Here is a 16158-nt window from a genome sequence, read left to right on the forward strand (position 1 = left end):
AATGAGGGAGGTTTGTGGTAATTACTGTCATGTCCCCAGTGTGTAACTTTGTAGGGCACTGCGTTTAACCTTCGGGATTTGATGCTACTGATTAGGTATTGAATTTATCAACCAAAACAGGTCCAGTAATGAGGATTAGTTAGTGATTAATGGTTACTGAGTTATCATAGTTTGTGAATTATTATATTGCAGAATTAAAACATTTTTAATTCTAATAAAACCAAAAGGATATTATTTGGAAGAATTATTTATAGAGAATTGAGGAAACAAAACGTATAAGATTATGAAGAAATGAAGTAACGTAAAAGTTAATTATAGTTAAATTATACACAAGTTCAGTGCCATCATCATCTACCTTCTGATAAAATATGACTATCAACGTATAATAAAAACTCAAGAACAATTTTTAATCCACTAATACCAAGAAAAAAATATTGCAAAAAACTATTCATTAAAAAAATCAAATTCTCATTGAATATTCCAGATCTATTTACATATAGCTGGAGTATATATCGATGTTTAACTAACTGGATATAAAACTGGATATAAAACTGGATATAAAAACAACAGTAAAACCGAATCCATAAAAAGCCAGGAAGGATTATTATAATATCATCATCAACAAGACTAATTTTACCCAACGGCATCCAGACACGACACAAGGGAGGAGAAAGAGAAGCTGTTTGTGTGTACAGTATATATTTATAAAACACTTACGGCAAAGAGTCAAAAAAATCTTAGGGTTAAATTTACGATATTTTATGGACTATACCGCCTCCAAACAGCGTATATAGTGATTAATATGTACAACACACCCGCCAATAATGTCCTGTTAATACTCTCTGCTCTACATGAACCCTGAGACCTCATGAAGCGGTGAATCGTGAACCGGTGAATCATGAACCTGTGAATCATGAACCTGTGAATCATAAACCAGTGAATCGTGAACCTGTGAATCATGAACCAGTGAATCGTGAACTGGTGAATCATGAACCTGTGAATCATAACCCAGTGAATCGTGAACTGGTGAATCATGAACCGGTGAGTCATGAGCATGTGAATCCGAGACATTCCACAGTGTTGGGTTCATAGATGATGCACTGTGTGAGTCTCGGATTCACAAGGTTCATGAGGCCTCGGGGTTCATGATTCACAGGTTCATGAGTCTCACGGTTCATGAGTCTCACGGTTCATGAGTCTCAGGGTTCATGGATGAGAAAAATTGACAGGACTCATATGTGTACAATACTTTACAAGACGCTGTCGATATACCTAATGTGTGAGGTACTTATAAAAACTGTATTGTAGTTATTGAACGAGGTTTATAACATTGTATTATTTAAAGTGTAATTATTATGACTTAAAACGACACTTTATCTAATTATCTAATATACGTTTCGAACATTGAACATGGTGTGAGAGAGAGAGAGAGAGAGAGAGACCCTTACATGATACACAGAGCAGAGCAGAGCACAGTACAGTATCACAGACCAAACACTGTCACCACACACCCCGATAACACTCTACTGTACTTACTGTACTCGCCCCGTTACCATCGCCCTGGTAAATAAACATGACATCAGAGACGGAACAAAATAAATAACATATCTGTATAAAAAACAAAAGTTCAGTTGAGTTGGTAAGAAACACCATTTAATGATTAGCAAATATACATGACCTAACCTAACCTAACCTAACCTAGCCTAACCTAATCACATAGTAAGGAATTAATCCAAACCCTTAAAACCAATATGAAGGAACAGATGGTGTGTGTGTGTGTGTTTGTGTACGTGATGCTATGCTATTTAACCTTGTATTCAGGTTCACATTGTCTTGGATATCTGGTATAGCAGTTTACTCTACACTGTACATCAACTTACAGCACTACATTATAACCTAACCTAACCTAACCTAACCTAACCTTCATGTATATTAGCTAATCATTATATACATATCTCTTCATACCGTAAAATCCTCTCCATCAAAAAAATTTAGTAAAATTATATATAAAGGCAGAAAAAAAAGTTACATGAAAATTAAAAAAAAAAAAACTGGTAATGATAATAAATAAATTACTATAATGTTGAGAAGCAGTGATGGACAACTCACCCTCAGACTGATGATACTCTTCCTGGGGTTGTCCGCGGGCGTCAGCGTTTCCTTAATCTCACCAAGTTTTATGGTCGGTTTTAGTCTTGAGGGAGGCTTAGGGGGTTTAGCCTCTGTTATGGACGGCAGCGGAGAAGAAATCTTAAGACTCTTGCTCTCGATTATTGGCGTTAGTGAGGCTCTGGAGGATTTAGTCTCAGGTACGGAAGGTAAGGTAGACGGCTTCGAAGTCTTGGATTCGGTCGATATTTTCGTCGTTTTGGGTTCGTCTTCCACTATAGGTTTTGCGGTCTCTTCCTCGTCCCTTCTCGCGGAGGACGAGGTAGAAGAAGTTCCTTGTAGGGAAGATGTCCTGGAGAGCGGAGGCCTGGCTGGGGACTTGGTACGCATGGCTAAGTAAGAGGAGAAGGAGGAGTAACCTGACACGTCGTCTTTGTCTTTACTCGATGATGATAAGTCATTCGAGCTGCCCCGGAGGTCGCCAAGACTGCCGACATCCTGCGACAAAGACCTGCTGCTACCATACAGGCGGTGCAAGTCTGGGGGGGGGGGAGAGAGAATAACATTAACCTTTGGATGATGCAGATACACCACCATATACAAAGAAACATAAAACTCAATTGGAATTAAGGTTTATATGGTACATTCAACAACGGTGAGGAATTTTAAAGCTTATGAAAGATATGAATTATTGTTGTGTCCGTTTTCTAACCGACTGTCATAAAGAGCACAGCGGCCACTTACTGTGAACACTTTACTCTGGGCTCACTTACTACCTGACACACCTATATTACAGGTGTCGCCAGGGTCTGATAGGCCCACACATATATTTATATTTAACCCTTTCAGTCCCGTCGGGTTAAACCATCGTCCTCAAAGGGTTAATAAACTGTATCTGTATGCCAAGTAAAATAATGTAGTTCTTCAGCTTAATATTTTACCATATTTATGATAAATAATGTACAAATGCTATATTGAACGTAGGAGTAACTTGGGCAATATTGACTGTACTGTACTGTACTGTACTGTATTATACTGTACTGTACTGAACTGTACTGTACTATACTGAACTGTACTGTACTGTACTGTATTATACAGTACTGAACTGTACTATACTATGCTGAACTGTACTGTACTGTACTATACCGTATTATACTGTACTGTACTGTACTGCACTGTACTGTACTGTACTGTACTGTACTGTACTGTACTGTACTGTACTGTATTATACTGTATTGTACTGTATTGTACTGTATTATACTGTACTGTACTGTATTATACTGTACTGTACTGTACTGTATTATACTGTACTGTACTGTACTGTACTGTACTGTATTATACTGAACTGTACTGTACTGTATTATGCTGTACTTTACTGAACTGTACTGTACTATACTATACTGTACTGTACTGTACTATACCGTATTATACTATACTGTACTGTACTGTACTATACCGTATTATACTATACTGTACTGTACTGTACTGTATTATACTGTACTGTACTGTACTGTACTGCTTTATACTGTACTGTACTGTACTGCTTTATACTGTACTGTACTGTATTATACTGTACTATACCGTATTATACTATACTGTACTGTACTGTACTGTACTATATTATACTGTACTGTACTGTACTGTACTGTTCTATACTGTACTGTACTATACCGTATTATACTATACTGTATTATACTGCACTGTACTGTATTATACTGTACTGTACTGAACTGTACTGTACTATACTGAACTGTACTGTACTGTACTATACCGTATTATACTATACCGTATTATACTATACTGTATTATACTGTACCTTCTCTTGATGAGCGGATCTGTTCCTTGGCCTCGTCAACAGCAGCTCTCAGGTCCTGGGCTGACCATGACACAGGCCGGGACTTGTTCCATGACTTGTTGGAGTTGCTGTAAATAAACATTAATTAGGTTGGTCAAACACACATACCTGTCCGTTTAACAGGGGAGAGTTTATTATGGATCCAGGGAAGTGCAGGAGTAACAACACTGATCTTAGTAATGTGACAGTAAGTATAAGCTACAGGGAGAAACATAATTGAGTATTGTATCAAATAATTTTTTTTCAATAGCAATATCTTGATCCCTTCTGAGGAAGAAAGATGTTGATACTGTTGAAGGTTTGGGTAAAGCCAGTGACTGCCACGTGTTGTTTGGGTAAAGCCAGTGACTGCCACGTGTTGTTTGGGTAAAGCCAGTGACTGCCACGTGTTGTTTGGGTAAAGCCAGTGACTGCCACGTGCTGTTTGGGTAAAGCCAGTGACTGCCACGTGTTGTTTGGGTAAAGCCAGTCACTGCCACGTGCTGTTTGGGTAAAGCCAGTCACTGCCACGTGTTGTTTGGGTAAAGCCAGTGACTGCCACGTGTTGTTTGGGTAAAGCCAGTCACTGCCACGTGCTGTTTGGGTAAAGCCAGTCACTGCCACGTGTTGTTTGGGTAAAGCCAGTGACTGCCACGGTGTTGTTTGGGGAGAGCCAGTGACTGACTGCCACGTGTTGTTTGGGTAAAGCCAGTCACTGCCACGTGTTGTTTGAGGAGAGCCAGTGACTGACTGCCACGTGTTGTTTGGGTAAAGCCAGTCACTGCCACGTGTTGTTTGAGGAGAGCCAGTGACTGACTGCCACGTGTTGTTTGGGTAAAGCCAGTCACTGCCACGTGTTGTTTGGGGAGAGCCAGTGACTGACTGCCACGTGCTGTTTGGGTAAAGCCAGTCACTGCCACGTGTTAGAACATAAGAACATAAGAAAATAAGGAGTCTGCAATAGGCCGGTTGGCCTGTGCATGGCAGCTCCTGTCGAGAGTTACTACCACTCTCTATCATCCATGAATCTATCTAGCCTCCTTTTGAAACTTTCCAGAGTTCCCGCACTTACTACAAAGTTGCTAAGCTTGTTCCACTCGTCCACCACCCTATTTGTGAACCAGTGTCTTCCTATCTCCCTCCTAAACCTAAACTTATCCAACTTGAATCCGTTGCTCCGAGTCCTATCCTGCTCGGATATTATAAGAACTTTATCTATATCCCCTTTATTGATTCCTTTCACCCACTTAAATACTGCTATCATATCTCCCCGCACTCTTCGTCTTTCTAGGGAATGCAAGTTAAGTTTTTTTAACCTATCCTGATATGGAAGGTTTCTAAGTCCCGGAATCATTTTTGTCATTCTTCGCTGCACCGACTCCAGTGAATTGATATCCGTTCTATAATAGGGGCACCAGAACTGAACCGCATAATCGAGGTGCGGCCTGACTAGCGCAAGATATAGTTGCAATAAGACCTCTGCACTCTTGTTACTTACACTTCTAGATATAAAACCCAATACTCTGATTGCCTTATTTCAAACATTAACGCACTGTTTTCTAGGCCGTAGGTCCGGGCTTACAAGTACCCCTAGGTCTCTTTCACAAGTCGACTTCTCTAGGTTGATGTTGTTAAGGCTGTATACATTATAAGTATTTGTTCTTCCAATATTAAGTACGCTGCACTTGCTGGTGTTGAATTTCATTTGCCATTTTTCAGACCACCCCTGCAGTTTATTTAGATCCACCTGTAATGCATTTGCATCCTGCCCCGAATTAATTTGCCGCCCTATTTTGGTGTCATCTGCAAACTTGCTTTTGTCACTGCTGATCCTAGTATCTAGATCGTTTATGTAGATTATGAACAAGAGCCTTAACTTTTCTCAGAAGCCTCTGATGCGGTACTCTTGTCAAATGCTTTGCTAAAGTCAAAGTAAATAACATCGTAATTTTCGTCATTATCTACTACCTCGAAGACTTTCCTAAAAAACGTCAGCAGATTTGTTAGACAAGATTTTCCCTTTGTAAACCCATGTTGAGAGTCGTAATTTGTTTTTCTCTAAATGCAATCGGATGCTATTTGCTATAATTGATTCAAGAAATTTCCCCACAGGTCGCCCCCAAATACAGTAAGTTAGAGCAGACACACACCCTCCTCCCTACCAACCGTTGATATAGAACAAGAGTGACGTCAGCCATCTACAGTACAGTTGATTATGTAACTCTAGGTTTAATATTACAAACCTGGACACACATACAGCACTTGGTCATGAAGAGAGATATTCCTGACTCTACATCTCGATTCATTTAATGTAGAAATGAATTACCTACGAGACACTACAGTACAGCACATGGAACTGTAGATAAGATGAAATTGTTAGTCCGCTAATACCACTACATGTACAGTACAGTACAACACATTACAGTACAGTACAACACAGTACAGTACAGTACATTACAGTACAGTACAACACAGTACAGTACATTACAGTACAGTACAACACAGTACAGTACAGTACAGTACAACACAGTACAGTACAGTACAGTACAGTACAGTACAACACAGTACAGTACAGTGCAGTACAACACAGTACAGTACAGTACAGTACAGTACATTACAACACAGTACAGTACAGTACAGTACAGTACAGTACAGTACAGTACAACACAGTACAGTACAGTACAGTACAACACAGTAGTACAGTACAGTACAGTACAGTACAACACAGTACAGTACAGCACAGTGCAGTGCAGTACAGTACAGTACAGCACAGTGCACAGTACAGTACACACAGTACAGTACAGTACAGCACAGTACAGTACAGCACAGAACAGTACAGCACACAGTACAACACAGTACAACACACAGTGCAGTACAGTACAGTACAGTACAGTACAGTACAGCACCAGTACCAGTATAGTACAGTACAGTACAGTACAGCACAGCACAGTACAGCACAGTACAGTACAACACAGTACAACACAGTACAGCACAGTACAGTACAGTACAACACAGTACAACACAGTACAGTACAGTACACAACACAGTACAGTGCAGTACAGTACAGTACAGTAGCACAGTACAGTACAGTACAGTACAGTACAGTACAGTACAACACAGTACAGTACAGTACAGTACAGTACAGTACAGTACAGTACAGTACAGTACAGTACAACACAGTACAGTACAACACAGTACAGTACAGTACAGTACAGTACAGTACAGTACAGTACAGTACAGTACAGTACAGTACAGTACAGTACAGTACAGTACAGTACAGTACAGTACAGTACAGTACAGTACAGTACAGTACAGTACAGTATACATCTCCGCTAGGTTACAACAGTGACCCACTTGGCCTCCCCGCGGTGGTTCTGTTCAGCGTTGACTCGGGAGATGAGCTCAGCGCTGAGGTCAGATCGAGTCCTTCTGTAGGTTCCTGGCGCCTCGACCTCGTCCTTGACCCTGGAGGAGGACACAAGGGAGTCTCTGGAACCATACCCGCTGGAGTCCTTGCCTTTGTCATCATCTTGTCTTCGGATGAAGCTACTGTTTTTTGGACGCCACAGCAGCGGCAGCGGCAGCAGCAGCAGCAGCAGCAGCAGCAGCAGCAGTAGCAGCAGCAGCAGTAGCAGCAGCAGGAGGAACACGACGGCGGCGACAGAAGAATGAAAGATGGTGTTAGAGGCGACAGCACTTCGGCCACGGCACCAGCTGGCTACGGTAGGGCGGCTCTCTACTGTACACTACTGCCCTGGTCTCTAAACCCAATAATTAACTTCTAATATATCTTAGTCTTGGTTCATGTTCTTCAACGTTAAAAGTTCACATTATGTTAAACCTCAACGTTCATGATAATTTGATTTATTTCTTTAGTTTATCTGTGTTTAAAATCAAATATTGACTTGAATTATCGTAAGCAACTGTGTGTGTGTAAATTAATCTATTTACTTATTTATATAAAAACTTCCTGTTTATTTACACAGAAATCCGATATTTACTCTTTTCTTGATAAACAATTATTTATATTTTGGAAGAATCTCTCATCTCCAACAAATAAACAAAAAAATGATTATGAAGAACATCACACACTAGAACCGTCTAGGGAGGTCCGGCTAGTGACAACTTCCATTCACCGCCAACATCTCAAAGTCTTCAGTAGTATGTATGTAATTATTCGTGTTTGTGAAGTGTTCCTCTGATTTAATTAATATTTTAGGTGTTCCTCGGTAAGACTTAAACACTCCATCAAGGTGTTGTTACGCTGGACAGAACTTGCAGCGGAAATAGAGGATTAAATCTTGTAATTCCTTTATATAATCGAGGACTATTGTAGAGTGATCCATGGTTATGACACAGTTGATGGAAGAGTTAAATTACTTTATATATCACTTCAGAATGTAATGTTCGAAGATTTGCTGAATAGTTACAGTAATAACAGTTATAATAACATTAGTGGATGGTTTAGTGAGGGTACAGTGAGACCTCCTTATAACGTACTGCTATCTCCATATAATCCGCTAAATGGGGGTTTTCACATCTAACGGATCCTCAATATAACGGACTTTCATTTCCATTTAGTTCGTTAGATGGAAGTTTCACATCTAACGGACCCTTGATATAACGGACTTCTATCTCCATATAATCCGCTAAATGGGGGTTTCGCACCTAACGGATCCTCAATATAACGGACTTCCATATGTATATAGTAGTTCCTCGCGGCCATCAAATATTTACCATGAACCACATGTCAAGGTATTAATCTGCCAGCTATACGAACAGTCATCAACAGTAACTCGGTGACGTTGTTATGTTCAGACTAAAATCTTGATCGCTCCGGTGACAACAATGTTCACGTGGTTGAGAGGTATAAGCCAAGTTAGTTAAGCACAGCCCAACACTTTTCTGGGAGGAATAATAATATTTGGGATGATACTGAGTTATTATGGTGAGGTCAAGCACCATGGGGTCACACGTTGGGTTAGTACACACACACACACACACACAACCTGAGGGTTACACACACAGTAAATAACGATAAACAGGAAATGCGAGAGATTATGACAAACAATTTACAGTATAAAAGTTAAACACAAGTTAAACTATACATTGATAAATTTAACATATGTAGTAAACGTGAGAAACTGGGACAGTGTTAAAAATATCGACAAAAGAAGACTTATTTTATTGATAATGTACAGTACTTCTCGCTAACCTGTTTCTTGGCATGCATCCAGGGATCACCACACACTATAGTACACTGTTTACCACACAGCTCACCGAGAGGCGAGTACAACCACATAATTATAGAGGATTCCTGAGTTATAGGAAGAAAACTAAAGTACATATTTACTAATATAATATAACAAAATATAATAATACTGAATATGACTAAAAAAACTAATTATATATCTTAAACTACAGAAATATTGAAGCATGTTGAGTTTCATTACTGAGGATTGGAACTATTTCAACAAAATTATATGAATTCTCTTCTATGAAAAACTTCAAAGGAGATCATTAAAAAAAAAGATCAAACTAATTACTCTAAATTCAGCTGCTATCCCATAACAGTCTCTAATGTCATAATTACGTAAAGAAAAATACAATAATTTTAGCAGTTCTCTAAACACCATGACAGACAGACAGACCTGAGAACTATACTAACCACTTGACACACACCACAACACTACAGGACTACATTTGACCAGTTCTCCAGTATAAGAACTAACAGGAACTAATACTAAGTGGTACTAACAAGTGTACTAGCTGTTGTGATGACGTAACTACTAGCATGAATCAGTGTAGAAGACGTCTACTAGCTCCGTAATGTTGTGGTGACGTAGCTAACCAAGATAGTAAATAGCATGAATCAGTGTATGGTAGAGGAGAGAGAAAGAGACTTAGTGTGTATGGGTGTATGGTAGAGAGAGAGAGAGAGAGAGAGAGAGAGAGAGAGAGACTTAGTGTGTATGGGTGTATGGTAGAGAGAGAGAGAGAGAGACTCACTTGGTGTTAGGGTCGTAGCTGGATAAGGAGTTGAGTGATGTGGTTGACCCCGATTGTTCCTTAACGCTCTTGTGGTCATTGTAGTCCCTGGAATGGAATCAAACACCATTAATTACTTTCTAAACAAGTAAAAAAAAATTCTGCTCTCATTAATAAGCAATATGATCTTTGTGTTCAAGGAAAGATTGTCCAAATTATTATCAATGAAAGAAATTATTATGACATAATCTAGGTAAATAAACTTGTAAAAAAAATACATAAAGTGAAGAGAGATTATAGTACATGTGTTATATACAAGTATTTCCTAATTATTGTAAATTATCTACAAATAATATAATCCTACGTGTTTTTAGTTTATTTCTAGAAACATGTTGCTATTAAGGTTAGGTTAGGTAGTGGTATAGTAGACACAGTGTTTGGGACAGCTGGTGAACAATAGGTGGTGGTGGTGCGGTAGTGGTCTGGTGCCACATAACCCGGTCACGTGTTGCACCAGTGTACCCACAGCCACCACCACCACCACCACCACCACCAAAAAGGCTACACAAGTTACTGTGTGATGGTGCAGCAGTTGATGGTACAGGGAGGAGAAATACCGAACACCGAGGATATTACCTGTACTGTACACTGTTCTCACCTGACCATGTGTGTGTGTGTGTGTGTGTGTGTGTGTGTGTGTGTGTGTGTGTGTGTGTGTGTGTGTGTGTGTGTGTGTACCTGATATTTGTGATGACTTGATAACACTATGTTTTACTACAGGTAGACAAACTGTACAGCTCATAGTGTGTAGAATATAATTGATGATGGTGTGTTACCCACTTGTGGTGGATTGCACGTGGGTGTGGTGGAGTATACGTGGGGTGCGTGGTGGAGTGCACGGGGTGTGGTGGGCACGTGGGGTATGGTGGAGTGCACGGGGTGTGGTGGAGCACGGGGTGTGGTGGGTGCACGTAGGGTGTGGTGAGTGCACGTGGGGTGTGATGGAGTGCACGTGGGGTGTGGTGGAGTGTACATGGGGTGTGTGGAGTACACATGGGTGTGGGAGTGCACATGGGGGTGTGGTGGAGTGCACATGGATGTGGGTGTGACATGAATGTGGGAGTACATGGGGGTGTGGAGTGTGCATGGGGTGTGGGTGGAGGTACATGGTGTGGTGTGTGTGGGTGGAGTGCACGGGGGTGTGGTGTACACATGGGTGTGGTGGAATGTACATGGGGTGTGGTGGAGTGGAGTGGTGCACATGGGGTGGTGGATGGGGTGTGGGGTACACATGGGGTGTGGTGGAGTACACATGGGTGTGGTGAAGCACACATGGGGTGTGGTGGAGTACACATGGGGTGTGGTGGAGTACACATGGGGTGTGGTGGAGTACACATGGGGTGTGGTGGAGATTTTTCAAGAATATATCACGATAGCTTTGGTTAGGTTACGTTAGGCTAGGTTAGGTTAGGTTAAGTTGTGATAATTTGTGGTTTAACTCCTCATGTTTTCCCTTCCTGCTTGAGTTATCATTCTCTCTCTTCTTCATCACATCCCCATTCATGTCCCGGGCTTCTCACTCCACACTCATCTCCTCCTGTCATAACCTAACCTAACCTTACTAGTATACTGATGCAGATGGTGAATGATCACATTTTAGTTGTTCGTGTTAGTCAGATTGTTTCGTGTGTTCAAGTATCGGTTCACACGTTCAGCCATTTGACTTCCTCTCGTCTCTAAGTAAACATTGTACAGACGAGCAGACACGTGTGAGAGATCTGTACCATCAAGTTAGTGTTTACGCTTCTCAACCTGAATACTTAAGTAAAGCAATGACAGCTAACTTTTCCTCGCTAGTTGTAGAAGTGTTAATGCGCCTACCTGACTCAGTCAACCAACATGGCGTCGTAACTATACTGAGACTCTACCATAGACTGATAGGTTTGTTTATCATTAGTTAATGAGGAAATAACTTAACAAGTATGTGACCCAGGTGGCAACACTGTTAAAGCCAGAAGGTTGTTGCTAAGTATAGCATCACTATCGACCCCCCCCCCCCCAGTACCCAGACAAGACCTCATGTTACGATCTTAACTCTTCGATACACCGCCAGAAAATGATCTTTATAAACCGTACTCGGATATCCTAACATAACCTAACCTAACCTACAATGTTCTATTTGTTAACAGATTTCCACCATTGATGAATTTCCTATGTCCCTGTACACGACACAACCAAACTAATGTTACTATTGTATAAACAGTGCGGCGGGCGAGTGGATACAGTACTCGTCAGCTTTCCTACAGGTCACTAGTTCGTACCCAGAGCGCCACTCACATCACCTATTATTACAGTGTGTGTGTGTGAGACCTTGGCCTAGAAAGATTAGCTTCGTCAATACAATGAAAATCACTATACCTGTACAAGTTGATGGTCAGGATGTAGCACATGTTATATACTTCTTAAAGGAAGTCTATCTGTTTCCCTCCTGCCCATACTCACCATTCCCGCGTGTGTGAGAGAGAGATACTACCACAAAGCTACCATTGACTGGTGTAACATTCCCCGGTATTAGCCAAAGTGCTCAGAATTAAGGAAGTGTTAAGAGACCCAGTGCCCGGTCGACCAGTAGAGTGTAGTGGATGGTGGCTCATGATAGGTACGGGTGATGGGTACAAGTGATAGGTACACGTGATGGATACAAGTTATAGGTACACGTGATGGATACAAGTTATAGGTACAGCAATAGGTGGCGGGTTATGGAATAAAACATAGAGTAACTTTAGAAGCGTGTCACTCACCTGAAGCAGCGCTTGCACCTGTTGGGCCAGCGGGTCTGGGGGTGGAAGCCCAGCGGACAGAGTGGATCGTTGACCTTCGGCATCGTCTCACTCCCGGGCCGCGCTGCTGTCAACACAACATTATCATTACACTCGACTGAATACATCAAAACCTATTAAAATAATGCAATGGATAATTAACGTGTATCTGTCTGTTCCAGCCTTAGATCCAAAACGGAAGCAATTAGAGGTCTGAAGGTAAGGTAAGGTAAGGTAAGGTAAGGTAAGGTAAGGTAAGGTAAGGTAAGGTAAGGTAAGGTAAGGTAAGGTAAGGTAAGGTAAGGTAAGGTAAGGTAAGGTAAGGTAAGGTAAGGTAAGGTAAGGTGAGACAGACTGTGTAAACACTAGGTATAAATATTTACAACCAACCAACGTAGCGGCAACACTTGACTCAGGGTGAGGGTAGAGTCTATCATCTTTGTTATTGTCTAAAACTATGGTGTCTAGCATCACCTATAATATGTTGAGAGAGAGAGAGAGAGAGAGAGAGAGAGAGAGAGAGAGTAAACAAAGCTTGAACATCATAATACACAATGACCTGGTTGGTGGAGAGGGGTGGCAGTCAAGCTAGTAGACCTAAGCAATAACTGGTCAACTTTAAGTATAATAATGAAGTGTAGTTTATAAGACTTTGTGATCACCGGAGTTAATGTCTTATGTTAAATGGATCAGCGGTAATTATCTGAGATATTTCCCACCCATTGCAGCTACCATATATACAAATATACATACATACACACATACATACATACATACATACATACATACATACATAAATACTGTACACACATACACACATACATACTTCTCTTTTACAAAATTTTACCTTTTCGTCCTCAAAATAAAACAAGATTCAATTTGCTTATAAAAACAAGTTAAAAGCCTTGTTATATTATTATGAACCTTAATGCAGGATAGTCAATGTTATATTAACCTTCATTTAACATAGCTGTTTACGTGTAGTTTAAAAAGTATTTATAAATTTGTCTTAACTCTTGCTTACGTTCTAAATTGTCTCTTGTCTTGATAAATTAATAAGTTCTGTGACAAAGACTCTCTCTCTCTCTGTATGTCTAACTGTTAGGATAGGTTAGGTTATAATGATGCTTTAAGACCTGTAATATTAGAAAGTTAAGACGAATTCCCTGTTTACATGAGACGTCCAGCCAAGAATGTTGTCCCCGCCCGAGGTAGAGGAGACGTGACGTGTAGCGTGAGTCAGACCAACGCCGCCCACCTTATATATTTACTCTAAATTTAATGATACTTTTATTTACGTTGTTGTGGTGTTGTCATATTTATCATCATTTTCCTATATAAAACTCCATTATAATTCCATTCAATTATCTTGGGTCTATTATTCCATTAAATTATTTTGGATTTGAATTATTTTTTGCTCTATTTTGTATCCAGCTTTTAAAGTTATCCAACAATTACCAGACCAAAGGTGAGATAGTTTATACCATTCCTCAATTATCCAACACTTAACTTTGATAAGAGTAACACACAAACAGCGGCCATCAGTTGGCAGAAAAGAGCAGAAAGATTTATGTGAGGGAAACCCTGAATGTGACTGAGAGAAGGTAGACAAACGTGTGTGTGTGTGTGTGTGTGTGTGTGTGTGTGTGTGTGTGTGTGTGTGTGTGTGTGTGTGTGTGTGTGTGTGTGTGTGTGTGTGTCTGTGTGTGTGTGTGTGTGTGTGTGTGTGTGTGTGTGTGTGTGTGTGTGTGTGTGTGTGTGTGTGTGTGTGTCTGTGTGTGTGTGTGTGTGTGTGTATGTGTGTGTGTGCACGTGTGTGTGTGTGTGTGTGTGTGTGTGTGTGTGTGTGTGTGTGTGTGTGTGTGTGTGTGTGTGTGTGTGTGTGTGTGTGTGTGGGGGTGTGTGTGTGTGTGTGTGTGTGTGTGTGTGTGTGTGTGTGTGTGTGTGTGTGTGTGTGTGTGTGTGTGTGTGTGTGTGTGTGTGTGTGTGTGTGTGTGTCTGTGTGTGTGTGTGTGTGTGTGTGTGTGTGTGTGTGTGTGTGTGTGTGTGTGTGTGTGTGTGTGTGTGTGTGTGTGTGTGTGTCTGTGTGTGTGTGTGTGTGTGTGTGTGTGTGTGTGTGTGTGTGTGTGTGTGTGTATAGTGTGTGTGTGTGCAAAGCCTAGAATCACCTGTATCATCCCTGGCATGCCACAGGTCATTCTTCTTGGGCTGAGAGTTTTGTTAACAAGTGATCGTCAATAATGGTGGTTTGTTTTAAGTCACAATTTGCAAGATTAAAGGATGATTAAAACCTCAGTGCCTGCCCTAAAGTGACTTGTAAGGATAGGATGGATGACTATATAAGATAAAGCTGTGGGTTAGGTTAGGTTAGGTTAGGTTAGGTTAGTTAGGTTTAGGTTAGGTTAGGTTGAAGAAGCAAGTAGGTATTGACTATAACAGAAACGAGTTTGAAGGTGGTGTGGTGTCCTCCCCATTGACCATTTTTCCTCACTATTTATATATTGAATAAGTCATTAGCAGAGTTTCTTTAATATTATAAAATAAAGATAAATGATGGTCGTACAAACACTGTGTAGACAAGCTTGTGTCTGCTGTGACGCAGGCTGGCATTGATCTCGTGATAGTATTCAGCAATTAGTGAGTTATTCCAACCCTCTGGCAGGAAGCTGGTCCACCCAGGTGTTCTCCCGTCACCAACTAGCGTACACCAGATAGCGTATACTCATTACTGCCCAGTAGTGTACACAAGGGCCCATACAGTCACTCAAAAAACTATCTACAAAAAAAGTGTAGACAACTAACGAAGGATTTTGACAGTCCTACCGAGTCACAGTGTTCATTATGGAATTCATCGATCATCCTAAGTACAGGTAGTTTTACGAGTGGCTGTACAAAGACGTGTATACAGTCAGTCACTATTGGAAGCACAATATATTAATACACAATTTTAATTTCATCAATATACCAAAAAAGTATAAACATTTCTGGCGACGTGACTTAAAACGAGAACATTGTCCACGATGCACTATACCGACCTGACACACACACACACACACACGTCAGGTCACCGTGCCAACTCTCCTTGCCCCCCCCTTTGGTCTCTACCTCGCCAAGGAATTGAAACCTTTCCAACTTTTCCCCGTGATAGTCCATACGGCTCAACACTCTAGTGATGGACGGATTAATGTGTTCGACGGTTAAACAAAGACTATGAAACAATGTGACGAAAATGAAAGGAATTTGTATATAGTGAGAAGAACAAGCAGGCTATCTGAGGGTAATTGTAGCATGTATGTGGATGATGTCTTTTGTGAGTGACTAACAACTGAACTATTCATAACCAAACCTAATCTAACCTAATATAACCTAACCTAGCCAAACCTAACCCGACCTGCTAAGATTATTGAA

General features: G+C 40.7%; 1 protein-coding gene across 1 annotated transcript in view; it reads right to left on the bottom strand.

Moving 5' to 3' along the window:
* LOC121873435 (early endosome antigen 1-like) overlaps window positions 1–16158 on the bottom strand; it is a 68397-nt gene that overhangs the window by 39616 nt on the left and 12623 nt on the right. Inside the window, exons 2-7 of the mRNA XM_042377014.1 lie at window positions 12733–12838; window positions 9953–10039; window positions 7298–7408; window positions 3926–4032; window positions 2110–2648; window positions 1537–1560 (exon numbers count right to left, since the gene is read on the bottom strand). Coding sequence (XP_042232948.1) covers window positions 1537–1560; window positions 2110–2648; window positions 3926–4032; window positions 7298–7408; window positions 9953–10039; window positions 12733–12815 — 951 coding nt within the window. The 5' untranslated portion in view covers window positions 12816–12838. The remainder of the gene's footprint in view (window positions 1–1536; window positions 1561–2109; window positions 2649–3925; window positions 4033–7297; window positions 7409–9952; window positions 10040–12732; window positions 12839–16158) is intronic.

This window comes from Homarus americanus, unplaced genomic scaffold (assembly GCF_018991925.1).
Source record: "Homarus americanus isolate GMGI-L3 unplaced genomic scaffold, GMGI_Hamer_2.0 scaffold11151, whole genome shotgun sequence".
NCBI classification, from domain to species: Eukaryota; Metazoa; Arthropoda; class Malacostraca; order Decapoda; family Nephropidae; genus Homarus; species Homarus americanus.